This window comes from Macaca mulatta, chromosome 11 (assembly GCF_049350105.2).
Source record: "Macaca mulatta isolate MMU2019108-1 chromosome 11, T2T-MMU8v2.0, whole genome shotgun sequence".
NCBI classification, from domain to species: Eukaryota; Metazoa; Chordata; class Mammalia; order Primates; family Cercopithecidae; genus Macaca; species Macaca mulatta.
Window position 1 is genome coordinate 117,364,950 of NC_133416.1, and position 19,361 is coordinate 117,384,310.

The 19,361-nt window shown below is 38.4% G+C and overlaps 1 protein-coding gene across 47 annotated transcripts in view; it reads left to right on the forward strand.

Moving 5' to 3' along the window:
• The window catches only part of IFT81 (intraflagellar transport 81), a 90,173-nt gene extending 75,621 nt beyond the window's left edge, over positions 1-14,552 (forward strand). For 19 of the 47 annotated variants that reach the window (XM_077954963.1, XM_077954927.1, XM_077954932.1 and 16 more), the window contains 5 exons: positions 1,720-1,806; positions 3,305-3,376; positions 3,457-3,542; positions 6,872-6,917; positions 13,739-14,552. In XM_077954963.1, the coding sequence (XP_077811089.1) occupies positions 1,720-1,806; positions 3,305-3,376; positions 3,457-3,542; positions 6,872-6,917; positions 13,739-13,921 (474 nt within the window). In that variant the 3' untranslated portion in view covers positions 13,922-14,552. Of the gene's footprint in view, positions 1-1,719; positions 1,807-3,304; positions 3,377-3,456; positions 3,547-6,871; positions 6,918-9,524; positions 9,595-13,738 lie in introns of all 47 variants that reach the window. The other 28 variants (XM_077954924.1, XM_077954930.1, XM_077954936.1 and 25 more) reach the window with 3 other exon arrangements.
• The last annotated feature ends 4,809 nt before the right edge of the window (positions 14,553-19,361 follow it).

Genomic DNA, 19,361 nt, shown 5'->3' on the forward strand with positions numbered 1-19,361 from the left:
CACATGAGTAATTTGTTGCACTATGGCATTATGATGCCTGTGATATCACTAAGGTGATAGTAATTTTTCAGCTCCATTATGATCATATAGGACTGCCATCATATATGTGGTCCATTGTGACTGAAACATCTTCCCATGCATGACAGTATTTTTAGCATTTCTAGGTGTTTGTAGCAGGAGATTTTCAAATTATCCCATTCAAAATACTACATTAGAAGAAATTTTGAAACAACTTAAACAAAACAAAATTTAAAATTCCTCCCTGTCCCTTCACAATAAAGAAACTACTTAACCTGAATTCAAATTGTTATTCCACCTTTTTTTTTTCTTTTTGAGACAGAGTCTCACTCTGTGGCCAGGCTGGAGTGTAGTGGCGCGGTCTCGGCTCACTACAACCTCCGCCTCCTGGGTTCAAGTGATTCTCCTGCCTCAGCCTCCTGAGTAGCTGGAACTACAGGCACGTGCCACCATGCCCAGCTAATTTTTTTTTTTTGTATTTTTAGTAGAGAGCGGTTTTACCATGTTGGCCAGGATGATCTCTATCTCTTGACCTCATGATCTGCCCGCCTTGGGCCTCCAAAAGTGCTGGGATTACAGGCGTGAGCCACCGCGCCTGGCAGACTCCACCCTTTTTTAGCAGTATAATCTTTGGCAAGGTACTTGACTCCCTGAACTTTCTCCAAGCATTATGTGGTGGTATTAATATCTCTTTTGAGGTGTCATTATGAGATTTAGTTATTGTCATTCAAACACCCTAGAATGTTTTACGAAGTTCTAAATGAGCCCCTGCCTAGGTAGGTCTTTAGCCTCCCCTCACCATTTCCCAGAAATAGACCAGCATAGGCTGGGTGCGGTGGCTCACACTTGTAATCCCAGCACTTTGGGAGGCCAAGGCGGGTGGATCACCTGAGATCAGGAGTTCAAGACCAGCCTGACCAACATAGTAAAACCCCATCTCTACTAAAAATATAAAAATTAGCCAGGCAGAGTGGCACATACCTGTAATCCCAGCTACTTGGGAGTCTGAGGCAGGAGAATTGCTTGAACCCGGGAGGCAGAGGTTGTAGTAAGCCAAGATTGCACCATTGCACTTCAGCCTAGGCAACAGAATGAGACTCCGTCTCAATAAATAAATAAATAAATAAATAAATAAACCAGCATAGTAAACTACTTGTAAGTTTCTTAATTGTTCTTGTTCTCTGTAGCTTCCAATACTTTATACATAGTGTTCCTGTTTTTAAATACTCTCTTCCCCTTGTTCATCTTCCACCTAACTGTTCTTACTAATCCTTCGTGATTAGCTTAGATATCAATTTCTCCAGGAAGTTGTCCTCACTGATCCCCAAACCTGGGTTAGGTTCCCCGGAGTCCTGTGTGCCTTCTGTAACACCTTGTGTTTTCCTATCATAGCTCTCAGCAGCCTGTTTACTTGTCTGAACGTTACTTGAGAGGAAAAATTTTTGGCTGTTTTATTCACTATTGTCTCCCCAGCGCCTAACAAAGAACCTGGCACACAGCTCAATACATGGTAGCTATTGTTCTTATCAGCACCTTCATCTATCATAATTCTCAAATGTCTGGTTGTTGTATAAATAACTCTTAAGTATGCCAAGAAGCTTAGAGTTAAGTTACAAGACTGACAAGGGCATGCATTGTTTCAGAGCCATGTTTGGGACCTTTGTTTTTCACTTATTCAATCATTTTCCCTTTTTATACTAGGAACTGACCCAGGAGTGTGATGAAAAGAAATCCCAGTATGATAGCTGTGCAGCAGGCCTCGAAAGCAATCGGTCCAAATTAGAACAGGTAAGAAGAGAGTTTTTATTTTAACAATTTAGCAAAAACTACCTGTGTACACATCTATAGTCCCACCTACTCGGGAGGCTGAAGCAGGAGGATCACTTGAGCCCAGGAGTTTGAGGCTACAGTGAGCTATGATCACACCACTGCATTCTAGCCTGGGCCACAGAACAAGACTCTGTCTCTAAAAAAAATGTTTTAAATACTGCCTGTGTGTGCACATTTTCACTACATCAATGTCAAAAGATTCCCAAATCTTTATCATCATCTCCCAAGCCTGTCTCCAAAGCTCCAGAGATCTTTATTTCTTTAATTTGTACACACTGAATTTCCCATCTGTACCACCCCCAACAAAGTACAAGGCTCATTATCTGCTGCCTGGCCTCCACAGAAACCTTTTACCTATTCTCTTGCTTCTACTCTTGCTCTCCTAAGGTTCATTCTCCATAGGGCAGCCTAAGAAACCTGTTAAAAATTTTTGCCACCCTTCATTGGCTTCCTGTTGCACTTAAAATAAAATCTAACCACCAAACTGTGATCTACAAGGCTCCACCTGCCTTATGAACTTCATGTCCATGTGCTCTACTCCTCATCCATGGAGTTTCAGCCACTCTGACCTTCTTCCTAAACTTCAAACAGGCCAAGCTTGTTTACACTTGTGGGATTTTGCATGTACTCCTCCCTTCTGCATGATATATTCTGCTCCTAACTCTTTGCCCTCCTCTCTCCTTTTCTTCACTAGGTCTCAGCCTCAGTGTCTCCACCTCTCAGAGATCTCTGATTACCTGATGTTATCCACTCTCCTTCCCAATCTCGCCCACCCAGTCCCTCTATCACATTCTACTGATGAATTTCCTTCATAGCACTTATCCCCATCTCAAATATCCTTCATTATGTTTCCTTGTTTATGTTGGTTTCTTCCACTTCAGTGAAAGCAGGGAACCTGCCTGTTCACTTCTGTGTTCTCAGCACTTAGAACAGTGCTGGACACCCAGTAGGTACTTAATAAATGTATGCTTGGGCCAGGTGCAGTGGATCATGCCTGTAATCCCAACACTTCAGGAGTCTAAGGTGGGAGGATCTCTTGAGGCCAGGAGTTCGAGATCAGCCTGGCCAACATGGTGAAACCCCGTCTCTACTAAAAATACAAAAATTAGCCAGGCATGGTGGCATGTGCCTGTAGTCTCAGCTCCTCAGGAGGCTGAGGCACAAGAATGCTTAAACCTGCGAGGAGGAAGTTGCAGTGAGCCAAGACTGCACCACTGCACTCCATCCTGGGTAACAGAGCGAGACTCTGTCTCAAAAAATACAATTGGACTTGCAGGGGTGGTATGAGTATTCTCTAGAAAAAGATTATTTCCTATTGTGATAGAATAAACAAAGTTAAAATTGCAGAAGAGAAAATGACTCTGATGGTAGTCCTTTGTTGTACATCTAAAGTCATCATCACCATGTCTGTCTCATTCTTTCGATAATGTTGCCTATCTAAAATTATATATTATAGGAAGTTAGAAGACTCCGTGAAGAATGTCTTCAAGAAGAAAGTAGATACCATTATACAAATTGTATGATTAAGGTAAGACAAAGTAGATCAAAAACATTTCTGAGTTTTTTCTATATCAAAGTCTTCCCTAAAACTTAAGTCTTTCTGTTTAGAACCTAGAAGTTCAACTTCGTCGTGCTACTGATGAGATGAAGGCATATATCTCTTCTGATCAACAAGAAAAAAGAAAGGCAATTAGGCAAGTAATTTTGTTGTTTTATATTGAGATACTTCATATTTTCACCAATAAAAGTTTTATAAATAAGGTAGAATTATACAAATTTAGCATATTTAAGTAAGTAGACACTAAGATATTAATACTAAATCTTACTAAACATCTAGATATTTCAGCCCTGCTAAGTGGGAATACATATGATTTTATTTCTTGCTTGCTTACTTTTTGATTGTGGTGAAATATATAAAACATAAAATTTGCCACTTTACCCATTTTTAAGTGTACAGTTCATTGGCATTGATTACATTCACAACATTGTACAGCCTTCACCACTGTATATGTAAAAAATTTTTTCATTATCCCAAACAAAAACTCTTGTAACCATTAAGCAATAATTCTTCGTTCCCCCTCACCCAGGAATATATATAATTTCATAATTGCTTTGTCATAAGCAGTAAAGTTGGTCTCTTTTTAAAGTCCCACATGGCCTAGACTCTAGTCATCTGCCTGCTAATTGTGCAGTGTAATGACTGCATTTTAGCTGGAAATTGTGTGATTGCAGTGTACCAGTCTTCAAAACAAGAAGGATGTATAAATACTGCTTAGTCCTTATATGGTGCTTTTTTTGCAATCCCAGCTTGTGGCATACTGTAATAAATCAAATCCTGCCTAAAAAAAATACATTTATGATTGAATTGCTAGCTGTGATAAAATGCAGTCATTGAACAACATAAGCCTTCTTTGCCCCTCATCACAATTCAAATGTTAAATATTTTGTTGTTACTATTCAGTAAAAATTCAGATAAAATGTAGGACTCACGTTTATTCTAGATTGCATTGAGATTTTGAGTGGCATGTACATTAATGTTATAAAAAGAGACTGGGCGTGGTGGTGAGTGCCCATAATCCCAGCTACTCAGGAGGCTGAGGCATGGAAATCACTTGAACCCGGGAAGCAGGGGCTGCAGTAAGCCGAGATCACGCCACTGCACTCCAACCTGAGCGACAGAGGGAGACTCTGTCTTAAAAAAAAAAAAAAGAAAGAAAGAAAAAAGGAATCTAAGAAATAGAGTGTCTTGCAGAATCTGAATTTTTTTTCAATGTAATGCACTAGAATGCAGACCAGACTGAAAATATTACACAAATAGAGCAGTGTTTTTTCTAATACTCTAACATACTAAACTAAAAATGTACTTATTCATATTATTTCATTGAATGTAAACTTCGTTCATATAAACCTATATGGCCAATGATAAGAAATGAGAAAAGTTAAATTTGTTCTTAAAAAATAAAAATTTTTATAAATTAAGTTCTATTTCTTCCAAAGTTATCGATATAAATAGTAAAGAAGGAAATAAGTGCTCTTGAACTATTGATTTTCTGATCTGTCTTCTAGCCAGAGATAGATATAGATAGATAGATAGATAGATAGATAGATAGATAGATAGATAGATAGATATAGATATAGATATAGTTTTTTTTTTTTTTTTTTTTTTTTTTTGAGACAGAGTCTTGCTCTGTCGCTCAGGCTGGAGTGCAGTGGCGCAGTCTTGGCTCACTGCAACCTCCGCCTCCCAGGTTCAAGTGTATTCTCCTGCCTCAGCCTCCCGAGTAGCTGGGATTACAGGCACATGCCACCACGTCTGGCTAATTTTTGTCATTTGTGTTTTTTTAGTTTATATTTTTGTATTTTTGTAGAGATGGGGTTTCACCATGTTAGCCAGGTTGGTCTCAAACTCCTGACCTCAAGTGAACCACCCTCCTCGGCCTCCCAGAGTGCTGGGATTACAGGCATGAGCCACCGTGCCCCACCGAAAATGAGGATGCATCAGGACTAATTGCAAAATTTTCCTTTACTTAGAGTGCTATATTTTCTTTTTTTGTGGCTTATGATTTCTTGGAGTCCCAATTTTATATTGTTTACTTTTTTCTTAAATACTGCAGTGTAGCTTTACACAGAAAAACAGTCTCTTCTTTGTTGTGTGTTCCTTTACCCTCATCCTTCAGTCTTTATCCTTAACATGTCACCTGCTTTAAATCTCACATTTTGTCTTCAATAGTATTGAAATATAATTTTGTTTATAAGTAAAATACAATGTTATTATGTTTTTAATTTTTACGTTAAAAGTATTATTTTTTTAGCTTACAAAAGAAATACTTGTAAGAACAAAAGTAACCATTATGAAGTAGTGTGCACCGAAGTTGAATGCTGTCCATATTGCCATGCCTCAGAAATGTCTACTATTAATACTTTGGTGTACATTATGCCATATTCTTTTCCCATGCATTTGCTGATACATCTGTATATATGTGTGTTAGTTAATACATGGGAAATGTTATGTGCATGTGTGTATACACAAATGTATACATATATATGTATATAAAAATAAGATTAAACTGCACCTGAGTGTGGTGGCTCACACCTGTAATCCCAGCATTTGGGAGGCTGAGATGAGCGAATTGCTTGAGCCCAGGAGTTCAAGATCTGCCTGGGCAACATGGCAAAACCCTGTGTCTGCCAAAAAACTACAAAAAAAATTAGCCCAATATGGTGACACATGTCTGTAATCCCAGTACCTGGGAGGCTAAAGTGGGAGATTCGCTTGGGCCAGGGAGGTGGAGGCTACAATGAGGTGTGATCATGCCACTGCACTCCAATCTGGGCAACAGAGTGAGACCTTGTCTCAAAGGAAAAAAAAAAAGATTAAACTACATATACTGTTTTTCTCTTGATCTAGAATATTTTCCGCTTCAGTATTTATAGATTTACCTCATTCTTTTGTATAACTCCTTATTATTTGTTTGAATAGATGTGCCATAATTTGCTTAAACATTTTCCCATCTACAGACATTTAGTTTGTTTGCATATTTTCATTATTATGAGCAATGGTGAAGTAAATAGTCTGCTTCTATGTTTATTTAAGTTATGGGATATTTTTGTAGGATGACTTCCTAGAAGTAGAATTGTAAGATTAGGTGCTACTTAATGTTTATTTGAAATGTATATCCTTTCTCCTTTCTACAAGCCTCTTTAAAAACAATGTGTAATTTAAGCAAATGGGTTGCCATTGTTTTGAGGGTAGATTAACCAGAAATAGTATTTAACATTTTAATTCTCTTAATTTCCTATGGAATGTTTTGTTATCTTTTTTTTTCCTTAAATTGCTGTTTACTTGAAGAACTAACTAAAGATGGGGAAAGACAAAGAATTTGATAATGGGTTTCATTCTGACTCCAGTACCCTAAACTATATTGCCTAATGTATTTTAGATAGATATGTTAATTTATAATTCACTTGTATGATCAAATCATTTGAAGTAAATTGAAAGTAAATCATTATGTTGACTCCCTAGGGAACAGTATACCAAAAATATTGCTGAACAAGAAAACCTTGGAAAGGTAAGAATTATTATTTATTTTTTTACATGTGTCTAACTGATTCAGGCTTTCAGTACTGTACATGATTTATGACATTCTTTCCAAAAGGTTCTAGTACAGTTTTTGAGAGGAAATTGTTCATTCTTTTTAAAGATGGAAGACTTCCTTAAGAATTTAGTTTTACAGAAATAAAGGCACAATGGATTTTTTAAAGAAAAAATTATCTATTTTTAAATCACAAAGAGTTCATAATAATGTTCTGCATTACAGTTTTCAGATTATCCTCAGGCTGGGCACGATGGCTCATGCCTGTAATCCCAGCACTTTGGAAGGCCAAGGCCGGTGGATCAGTTGAGGTCAGGAGCTCAAGGCCAACCTGGCCAACATGGTGAAACCCCGTCTCTATGAAAAATACAAAAATTAGCCAGGCATGGTGGCAGGCACCTGTAATCCCAGCTACTTTGGAGCCTGAGGCAGGAGAATTGCTTGAACCCGGGAGGCAAAGGTTGCAGTGAGCTGAGACTGGGCCATTGCACTCTAACCTGGGTAACAGAGCGAGACTCCATCTCAAAGAAAAAAAAAATTATTCTCAGATACCTTTTTATGCGATAGGTACAAATTTATTCATTTACTTTATTTAATAAACATAAAGTTCTTACTATGATCTAGGCCCTGGTCTAAGCCCTTTACAAACATTAATTTATTTAATACAAACAACTGAAAAACCTTGCTTGAGATACTCATCTCCCTCCTGCCAGAGTTACCTGATGGTGACTGAAATAGGACTGTATGATTATTGTTCTTAGTTCTCTGAGCCACTCCTAGAAGTGGTAGAGAGTAAGTTATGGCCTTGACCATCAGGACTTAAATGACCAACTGATTAGTTATTCTAGCTGACTTCATAAAGCAACCAATTTAACAAAGACACCAGCTTTGCATTCTTAGGAGAAAAAAAGAAAAAACATATACTTACTAATAATTCAGAGGAAAGATGACCAGTCATCAAGTGACTTAGCTTCACTCTTAGACTTGTGATTCTAAACAAGCCCTCTAATCACTTTAGAGTTCATTTCCTCATATTTAAACTGAAATAGGTAGATGAGCAGTTAGCAGAGATCACACCATTGCACTCCAGTCTGGGAAACAAGAGCAAAACTCCATCTCAAAGGGAAAAAAAAAAAAAAAGATAGCCTCTGTTATTGAAATTTTCAAAACTGTATTTTAATCAATCCATATATATCCATCATCCAACTCTAATTATTAAATTCGTGGCCAGCCTTGTTTTATCTATAGTCTCATCCAGTACCTGCCCCCAATTTTTTTCTAAATTATTTTTAAGCACATCTCAAATTCTTATTATTTTATCTCATCACATTTCAGTATGTATCATAAACACTCTTTTTGAACATAACCACAATACCATTATCCTACCAAAAAGAATTTAACAATAATTACATAACATCCAATACCCAATGTTCAAACTTCACCATGATTTATTTGTTTAAATCGGGATCCTAACAGTCCATACATTGTTATTAGCTTATATCTCTCTTAAGTCTCTCTCTCTCTAGGTTACTCCCCCATCATTTTTTCCTTACAATTTTTTGTTGAAAAGAAAAAAAAAACTGATAATTTGTCCTAGTGGGTTTTCAACATTTTGAACTTTGCTGTTGGTAACCCTTTGGTGTCAATTAGCATGTTCTTCTGTTCCCAGTATATCCTGTGAATTGGTAGTTAGATCTAGAAGCTTGATTAAATATGTTTTGATATTTGGCAAGAATACTTCATAGATGGTGGTATGTACTTCTATCAGGAGGCTTTCTTCTTATGATGTAGACAGCCATTGATAATCATTTCCTGGATCCATAATTCATTAGAAAGTTGCACAGTGGTAACATTCTGATTATGTCATTCCTTCTTCATTTATTGGCTGGAATAATTCTGTAATGAGCAACTTCTCCTTATCTTCTATGTACTTACCCTGAGTTACATTCATATAAGAAAGATAGAATAACTGCTTGATTCACTGTTTACTGGTTTTCAAAATGATGAGTTGGTTCTTTATCGTCCTTCAAAAGTAATCTTATGACTTTTAGATTGAGCACATTTGATATGTTTCAATCTATTGTGATTATTAGTCCCATTAGTACTCAAATTTGGCCAGTGGAAGCCTCTGAAATCAGCTTTTGAATCCTTTTGAAAAAACCCTAGTAGACTTTGATGACTTCTCTGTTTTCTGGTGTGACAAAATGTTCTAATTTCATACTGTACATTTTCTTTCTCAAACCTGAAATTAGCCATTTCTCTAAAAAGTGTTCACCTGTGATTTGTTAATAAATGACCATTATATCAATGAAAATAAATAAAAAATAAAAGGAAGCCTTCTCAAAGCTGATTCCTCCATTTACTGGGAGAATAGTGAATTCCGTGTACATTATTTCACTTATGGGATGACACACCATACTTAAAAGGAAAAAAAGAAATAATTTTCATATTTGAAAGCATGTATGTGAATCAAGGTATAAACATTCATTTGTATAATATTTTAACTAGAGATTTTTGGATTTGTAGGATTTGATATGATTGTCAAAATTGACTTTTTTTTTTTTTTTTTTTTTTTTGAGATAGAGTCTCACTCAGTCACCCAGGCTGGAGTCCAGTGGCCTGATCTCCGCTCACTGCAACCTCCACCCACCAGGTTCAAGTGATTCTCATGCTTCAGTCTCCCGAGTAGATGGGATTATAGGAGTGTGCCACCACACCTGGCTAATTTTTGTATTTTTGGTAGAGATGGGGTTTCTACCTGGTTAGCCAGGCTGATCTCGAACTCCTGACCTCATGTGATCCACCCACCTCAGCCTCCCAAAGTGCTGGGATTACAGGTGTGAGCCACTGCGCCTGGCCCAAAATGGACTTCATCCAAAGATTTCATGTAAAGTAATGTACTTTTTTCATATGAAAACATTCCTCTTTTTTTTTTTCTGTTGCAAAGTATCTGGATGGATGCTGTACATGCATAAATATTTTTCAAACCTGAAATCCTTTCAAAGACCCAACCTTAATTGCCAAATCTGATTAAAGATTATTTTTCCCCCATCCAGTGTAGTGTTTTCTTGCAGGATCATTGGGAAAAGTGGCAATATAACATCAAGTATATTTAAGCAAGTGAACCAATGACTGGCTCATTCCCCAGATGTCAGGCTGTATCATTTAAGAAACAAAGCTTCTTAATCCTCAAAGTTTTAGAGTAGATCTAAATTTTCAAGGCAGACAGAACAAACCTAGCCTTTCAAAGTGATGATAGTCTAAGCCCTCTAAGCCAATATGAACTGGGCATCCATAGACCTCCTCAGGCCAACTGAGTTTCCCCCCTTCTATACCACCACCTCCTCCTTTAAAGAACAATGAAATATGTGATTAGTGATTTTTGTACATTGCAACTGTAAACAAATGTAAATAATAAGATTTAAAATATATACATACTAACGTCAGTTGTATTCATAAAGTTAAAGGTTTCAAACACACATGGTTATGAAGCAAATTAAATGTAATATTTCTGACACAGACAGTGCCCACATCCTGTCTTTGGTTCTTTAAATAACTTTTATAGGTTGTTAGAATTTTTTGACAAGGAAATTATTCCAATAATATAAGAAAAGTTACAGGTTAAGTAGTGCCTTAATTTAAAATCATGTGCAGAAGTCTTAAAATTCTTGGTCTGCCTTAACGGCCTTTCTAAATACTTTTTAGTTTATGAAGATAAAATATATGTTGTAAGATACATTATTTACAACATAAACTTAAATAGATGTATTAATATGCCAGGTATTGCATCAAAAAATGTACTGGTTATATTTCTATTTTTAAAATTATGTGTTCTATTCCTGTTTGCTGTTAACTTTGCTTTCATTATGCATAGCTGGGTGGGCAGTATTTTAATGGGTGGTTTGAATCTGGTTTTCAGCTTAGTTAATCCTCTTATTTGCGCAAGTACCAACGACCAGCATTCTCATTTGTGTCTCAGATCACCTAGTATATTGACCCTATGTTAAAAGAGGAAAGAATGAGGATGTTCCTGTGCACTCTGCCTCTGTGTCTCTGCTTGGTTTTCTGTCTGTCTTGGTAATTTTCTCACACTCAGTGTCAGTACAGGTATTTGTGACACACTGCGTTTCCCTCTATGTGCACCATCACCTTTTCTACCAAAATGTCAACTGTAGTTGTCTCCAGAGCATGGGATTATGAATGAATTCCTTTCTTTTCTTTTTCTTCTTCTTCTTTTTTTTTTTTTGAGACAGAGTCTCACTCTGTCACCTAGGCTGGAGTACAATGGCACTCCAGCTCACTGCAGCCTTGAGTTCCCAGGCTCAAGTGATCCTCTTGCCTCAACCTCCTGAGTAGCTGGGACCACAGGCATGTGCCACCATACACAACTAATTTAAAAAAATTTTTTTTGTAGAGATGGGGGAGTCTCACTTCATTGCCCGGGCTGAATTCTCTCTCTCTTTTTTCCTACCTTGTCACCTATTGTCTCTGACTTTGGGTCTACTCTTGCTTTCAGTCACCCTTTCTCAATTTGCCATAATATGGAACCAAAGTATATTTTTGTAATATATTGGAGATTCTTTTATTCCTGTTTAAAATTTTAGAGTCAATGAGTAAAATAGTTTTGGCAAGTGGACCGTCTAATATGTTAGTAACAAAAACAATTCTGAGAAGGATTTTGGCTTATTTAATAGTATACTATTTTTATAATCACTGAGCTTGCTCCCTGAAGTATATGTGCATACAATTTTATTTATCTGGACATAAATAGAGTATACACTGTTTCAGGATAGGATAGAATACAGCATTTAATAACAAGAATATATATAATACATGATAATTTATCAAGTATTTCAGTATCTATTATGTCACTTGAAAACATAATCTTATCAAGTAAATACTTTTATTTTCCCCTATTGTTAGCCTTGATTTGGTTTTTTTGTTGTGTTTTTAAGAGACAGGGTCTTGCTCTGTTGCCCAAGCTGGAATGCAGTAGTGACAGCATAGCTCACTGCAGCCTCAAATTCCTGGCTCAAGTGATCCTTCCACCTCAGCCTCCCAACTAGCTAGGACTACAGGCACGTGCCACCACCATTCCCAGCTAATTTTTTAGTTTTTATTTTTGTAGAGACAGGGTATCATGTTACGCAGGCAGGCCTTGAACTCCCCAGCTCAAGCGATCCTCCTGCCTCGGCCTCTCAAAGTGCTGGGATTACAGGCAGTGAGCCACTGCGCCCAGCCCCCGGTCTCCTATTATTCACCTTATTTTATTTTATTTTCTAGCGACAGAATCTCACTCTGTTGCCCAGGATGGAGTGCAGTGGCACGATCTTGGCTCACTCTGCCTTCCAGGTTTAAGCAATTCTCCTGCCTCAGTCTTCTGAGTAGCTGGAATTACAGGCACAAGCCACCATGTCCAGCTAATTTTTGTATTTTTGTATTTTTAGTAGAGACAGGATTTCACCCTGTTGGCCAGTCTGGTCTCGAACTCCTGACTTCAAGTGATCTGCCCACCTGTATAGCATGAGTCCTGTTTTCCACTTGAAACTCTAAGCATACCTGACACATAACAGGTGCTCCATAATTATATCTTGAATAAATAAGAATTAGGTTTTAGTATATAGAATATACTGAGCCTGTTGGTTTCTTGAGAAATTTTTATGTATATGGAAATTCTAAAACAAAAGGTGGACATTTCTCAGGCTTAGGCTAATAAATGAATTATTTTAAAGCTATCTGAGCTATAACTATACGTTATTCTTGAGTAATATGTCATGTACATCCTCCTAGCTGGTTTTCATTGGAGAACTACAAAGGCAAGCAGTTTGACTGAGAGTCTCATAGTGGCGCGATCACAGCTCACTGCAACCTCCACCTCCTAGATTCAAGCCATACTCCTGCCTCAGCCTTCTGAGTAGCTGGAATTACAGGCACACGCCACCATGCCCTGCTAATTTTTGTATTTTTAGTAGAGATAGGGTTTCACCATGTTCATCAGGCTGGTCTCGAACTCCTAACCTCAAGTGATCTATCCACCTTAGCCTCCCAAAGTGCTGGGATTACAGTTGTGAGCCACCACGCCTGGTCTATTAACCTTTATTGATAATTGAGAAAACTGAAGTCCCAAGAAATTAAGTGCCTTTCTTACTGCTAGAGGAGACAAAACCAAATTAAAACTGAAGTCTTCTGACTTCCAAACTCTACATTCTTCTTTTCACACCATGATACTGTTCCACTTTCCTAAGTATCTTTTTCTCTCACTTCCTTCTATAGTTTTGTGTGGTTTTTTTGTTTGTTTTTGTTTTCTGTACTTTTTTTTTTTTTTTTTTGAGACGGAGTCTTGCTCTGTTGCCAAGCTGGAGTGCAGTGGCATGATCTCTGCTCACTGCAAACTCCGCCTCCCAGGTTCAAGCAATTCTCCTGCCTCAGCCTCCCGAGTATCTGGGACTACAGGCGGACACCCCCACACGTGGCTAATTTTTGTTTTTTTGTGTTTTTTTGGAGAACTAGAAAGGCAAACAGGTTGACTTAGTGTCGAGGTTAGTAGAGATCTCGATCTCCTGACCTCGTGATCTGCCCGCCTCAGCCTCCCAAAGTGCTAGGATTACAGACATGAGCCACCACGTCTGGCCTTAGCTAACTTTTATAATCTTAGTTTTGATACATTATAGGAGTATGTGGTTTAGCTAACTATTATTTATCTAGTGTAGAAAACATACCATATTCCTCTGACTATAGCAGTAGAAATATGCCCCTGTAACTGAGATTTAATTATTCCTGGTTTTTTTTTGTGATAGAAACTTCGGGAAAAACAAAAAGTTGTACGAGAAAGTCATGGTCCAAATATGAAACAAGCAAAAATGTGGCGTGATTTGCAACAATTAATGGAATGTAAGAAACAGTGCTTTCTGAAACAACAAAGCCAAACTTCCATTGGTCAGGTAATTCAGGAGGGAGGAGAGGACCGGCTAATACTGTAAATTGTGTTATCATTTGGAGTTTTACTTGATACCACTAGCTATAAGCCTAATCTCATAATGTATTTCTTTTTTGAAACTGATTTGTATAGTGTTTTGTTTTCAGATTAGCCATTCTTTATTAAGTTTTCGTAGAAAATAATGTTAAGGTAGATTTAGTTTTAATGTTTTTTCATATGAAAAAGAGGCTTTTATTATTTTCCGTAGTTTAGACATCACTGGCATCTTCTGAGTTTTATGAGACAGGAAACTTAAGTTTACTATCTGTAAATGTAAACATATGTCCATTAAGAAACATGTAGTTTTTTTTTAGGATGTAATAACCCAATGGCTTACTGTTTTTCTTAATCTTTTTTTAAAAAACTTTAGAAGAATCTTTTAGGAATTAGTATCTCTTGTTTTGAAGAAACGTTTATCTGAAGTTCAGCAGTTCGTACAGTTTCACTTCAGTTTATTTTTCTTCTGTAAAATGCAAGAAAATTTAATATTTTGACTAACATGTTCTGTTTGTATAATTTAAAGGCAAATAAACTTGGTACATATTTTATGTCTATTTAAAAAATGTAAAGTTGTGTCAAAATTTATTCTTTTTAAAGTAAGTATTAACATCTAATATTAAATTGGAGGATTATTACTTTTCCTTTTTTTTTTTTTTTTTGAAACTGAGTCTTGCTCTGTTGCCCAGGCTGGAGTACAGTGTCGTGATCTTGGCTCACTATAAGCTCCGCCTCCCAGGTTCACGCCATTCTCCTGCCTTAGCCTCCTGAGTAGCTGGGACTACAGGCGCCTGCCACCACGCCCAGCTAACTTTTTGTATTTTTAGTAGAGACAGAGTTTCACCATGTTAGCCAGGATGGTCTCGATCTCCTGACCTCTTGATCCACCTGCCTCAGCCTCCCAAAGTGCTGGGATTACAGGCGTGAGCCTCTGCACTCAGCCAGATTATTACTTATTTTCACCAAAAATCTATTACAGATTTTTTTTTCTTTTCTTTGAGATGGAGTCTCACTCTGTTGCCCAGGTTGGAGTTCAGTGGTGTGATCTCAGCTCACTGCAACCTCCGCTTCCAGGATTCAAGCAATCCTCCTGCCTCCACCTCCCAAGCAGCTGAGATTACAGGCGCCTGCCACCACACCTGGCCAATTTTTGTATTTTTAGTAGAAACAGGGTTTCATCAGGCACAGTGGCTCATGCCTGTAATCCCAACACTTAGGGAGGCCGAGGCGGGTGGATCACGAGGTCAGGAGATCAAGACTATCCTGGCTAACATGGTGAAACCCCATCTCTACTGAAAATACAAAAAATTAGCCGGGAGTGGTGGTGGACACCTGTAGTCCCAGCTACACAGGAGGCTGAGGCAGGAGAATGGTGTGAACCCAGGAGGCAGAGCTTGCAGTGAGCTGAGATTGCGCCACTGCACTCCAGCCTGGGTGACGGAGCGAGACTCCATCTCAAAAAAAAAGAAAAGAAAAGAAACAGGGTTTCGCCAGGTTGACCAGCAGGCTGGTCTTGAACTCCCAACCAACCTCAGGTGATCTGCCCACCTCAGCCTCCCAAAATGTTGGGATTACAAGCGTGAGCCACCCATGCCTGGTCTATTACAGATTTAATAATATAATAACCAGGGTGGGCACGGTGGCTCATGCCTGTAATTCCAGTACTTTGGGAGGCTGAGGCAAGCAGATCATTTGAGGTCAGGGGTTCGAGACCAGCCTGGGCAACATGAAAAAACCCCATCTCTACAAAAAAGACAAAAATTAGCCGGGTGTAGTGGCACACCTGTGGTCCCAGCTACTTGGGAGGCTGAGGCTAGAGGATCACTTGAACCTGGGATGTGGAGTTTGCAGTGAGCCGAGATCATGCCACTGTACTCCAGCCTGAGCAATAGAGAGCAAGACCCTGTCTAAAAAAAAAAAATCATAATAATAATAATCTGATAGTTATGGGAACTGTTATTTTATTTTATTTTATTTTTTCTTTGAGATAGTCTCTTGCTCTGTTGCCCAGGGTGGAGTACAGTGGCACAATCTCAGCTCACTGCAACCTCTGCCTCCCAGATTCAAGCAATTCTCTTGCCTCAGCCTCGCGAGTAGCTGGGATTACAGGCATGCACCACCACACCTGGCTAGTTTTTTGTACTTTTAGTAGAGACGGGGTTTCACCGTGTTGGCCAGACTGGTCTCGAACCCCTAAGCTCAAGTGATCCACCCGCCTTGGCCTCCTAAAGTGCTGGGATTACAGTTACAGGCATGAGCCACCACACCCAGCCTGATATTTTAAATATAAAAAAATTGTCATAGAATATAGATATCACATATTAAATGTAGCACAAGACTCAAAGTGAAATTCAAGAGTTCAAAGTGCTTCCAATCTCTGCTTCATTTGGACAAGGTACTTGAAGATTTCTTAGGTTTCCCTTAGAAAGATACCAAATTCATGTGCCATGTTTTACTTAATTTCAATTTTAGTAGTTTTTCAAAATATCTTGGCTTTAGATTTGAAAACTCAAATTTCAAATTGTTAGCATGTCCATCTTAGGCTAGTTCTTTTCAGTTGTCTTTAAATTTTTTTTTTTTTTTTAGAGACAGGATCTTGCTCTGTTGCCCCGGCTGGAAGGCAGTGGTATGCAGTGGTATGATCATAGCTCTATGCAGCCTCAAACTTCTGGGGTCAAGTGATCTTCCTGCTTCAGCCTCCTGAGTAGCTGGGACTATAGGCACATGCCACCATGCCTGGCTAATTTTTTTTTTTTTTTTTTTTTTAAGAGATGCTATGTAAGCTGTTTTTGTGTCAGTATATAGAAATACCTGCGGCTGGCTAATTTATAAAGAAAAGCGGTTTAATTGGCTCATGGTTCTGCAGGCTGTACAGGAAGCATGGTGATGGCATCTCCTCTTGGCCAGGGCCTCAGGAAGCTTCTAGCCATGGCAAAAGCTTCCTGGTGAAAGGGGAGCCAGCACATCATATGGAAAGAGCAGGAGCAAGAGGTCAGGGGCAGGTGTCACTCAACTTTTAAAGAACCAGATCTTGTGTAAATTCAGAGCTAGAAATCACTAATCACCATGGGGATGGCACTAAGTTATTCACAAGGATCCACCTCCATGATCTAGGCACCTCCCACCAGGCCTCACCTCCAACACTGGAGATTACATTTCAACATGAGATTTGGAGGGGACAAACATCTAAACCATATTAGATGGGGTCTCCTTTTGTTGTCCAGGCTAGACTTGAACTTGTGGCTTCAAGTGATCCTCCCACCTTGGCCTCCCAAAGTGCTAGGATTATAGGCATAAGCTACCATGCCTGGCCCAAAACCTTTTTTTTTTTTTTTTTGAGATGGAGTTTTACCTTTGTTGCCCAAGCTGGAATGCAGTGGCGCATCTCGACTCACTGCAACCTCCACCTCCCAGGTTCAAACCATTCTCCTGCCTCAGCCTCCCAAGTAGCTGGGATTACAGGCATGCATCACCACCAAAAACATTTTTTAAAGAATAAAATTGTTGGCCGGGCGCGGTGGCTTACGCCTGTAATCCCAGCACTTTGGGAGGCCGAGGAGGGCGGATCACGAGGTCAGGAGATCGAGACCATCCTGGCGAACATGGTGAAACCCCGTCTCTACTAAAAATACAAAAAATTAGCCGGGCGTGGTGGTGGGCGCCTGTAGTCCCAGCTACTGGGAGGCTGAGGCAGGAGAATGGTGTGAACCCGGGAGGCGGAGCTTGCAGTGAGCCGAGATCGCGCCACCGCACTCCAGCCTGGGCGACAAAGTGAGACTCCATCTCAAAAAAAAAAAAAAAAAAAAAAAAAGAATAAAATTGTTTCTACCCTGTAAAAAATATGGATCTCTTTGTTCCCATGTGTGTCCTACTTTTAATTTTTGTTTGAAAGGTTTTTTATTGGTAATCAAAGAGCCTCACTAGCTAGAGATAATTGGTAATGCTAGGAGCTGTAGCAAGAAGAGATGGGGTCCATCAGAATAAGGAAGAACTGGACTTACCAGGAAAGTATGGAGAGAAATATCTTTTAAATTTTTATAAGGAAAACAGAAGCATTTCAGTGTTCATAAGTGATTTGAATTGGTCCTCTGCTTGTTTTATCCTCTTATTTGTGCAAGTATCAGCTGCCATCATTGTCATTTGTGCCTTTAGATCAACTAGCAGACCAGCAGTCCCCAAAAGAGGAAAGCTGTGTCTTAGTGTGTAGAAACAAATCCTTAATTCAATCATCATTTTTTGGATAGCGACATAGATATATTTGTGTGGTGTTGGCTACTGGCATGTTGTTTTTAAGCCAATAGTAAGTGATGCTACTTTAAACAGAATATGAATTCCTTTGCAAGTATTTGAAAAAGACTAGATGCTCTTTATAGAAACAGCATTTTATTCCTCCAGAGGAAAGTCAGTTCATAAAATTATTAAGCCTAGTGATTAATTATTATTTAGCCCTTCACTGTCTTTGGTATTCCTCTTGATTTTCTTCACTGTCTTTGGTACTCTTCTTGATTTTTAAAATGGTTAATGACAGATACTCCACAGAATCCTTAGAATTCTACTGATTTGATTATTACTTGCCGCCTTTATTCCATACAGAAAGAATGTGTGGATTAAACGCAAAGGCAGCTCCAAATTACTTTACTCACTGAAGCAGAACATCATTGTTACTTCAAGAAAAGCAAATTGAAAAAAAACCTCTAAAAGTACAAAGTTATTTATAGATTGTATGTAACATTGGACATTTAGTAATGCAGCTTAATGGGTTTAGTGCAGTGCCTTTCCACTCATTTCAAGATTTGATTGGAACATTAAAAAGCTTTAACTAACCCTGACAGTCTTTGACAGCTGGCACTTACTGAAGAGCTTATTACATTTTTCCTTCAGGATTGATACTCTGGCTAGCTAATTGATCAGCGTACTTAATCATTTCAGAAACTAATTTGTCTTTCATGTGATGGCCCAAATAAAGGAGAAGAATGCAGCCTGTGAAATCTGCCTCTGTGTTCACAGATTTCCTTCTTCTAGTTGCCAGCTGTTGCATGGGACTGACTGTATAATTGTAAATTTCAAAAGGCCACTGCTTATCTTGCTTTCTGTATTAGTTCAGGAAACAATCCAACTTTAAATGGTGTCCTTTAAGAAGAATCTTATAATATGATAATGTGCTCTCTGTTATACATCTATTAACAACTGAATTCCAAAGCCATGTATTTTCTAGGTCTGGGGAATGTACCAGAAGGGTCTTAGAACACTGTTCAAATCCATATGAAAATCAAACCAGAAATTGCAGAACACCTACCTTTTTCTTTAGATTAATACTTGCCCTTATTTTGCTCTAATTCAGGAGATAATGATAAAAGAAATTTCATTTAAACTATCAGATAAATGTAAATATGTTATTTTGCCTAATTAACATTTATAAATTTTTAAGGTCTATGCACTTTCCAAGT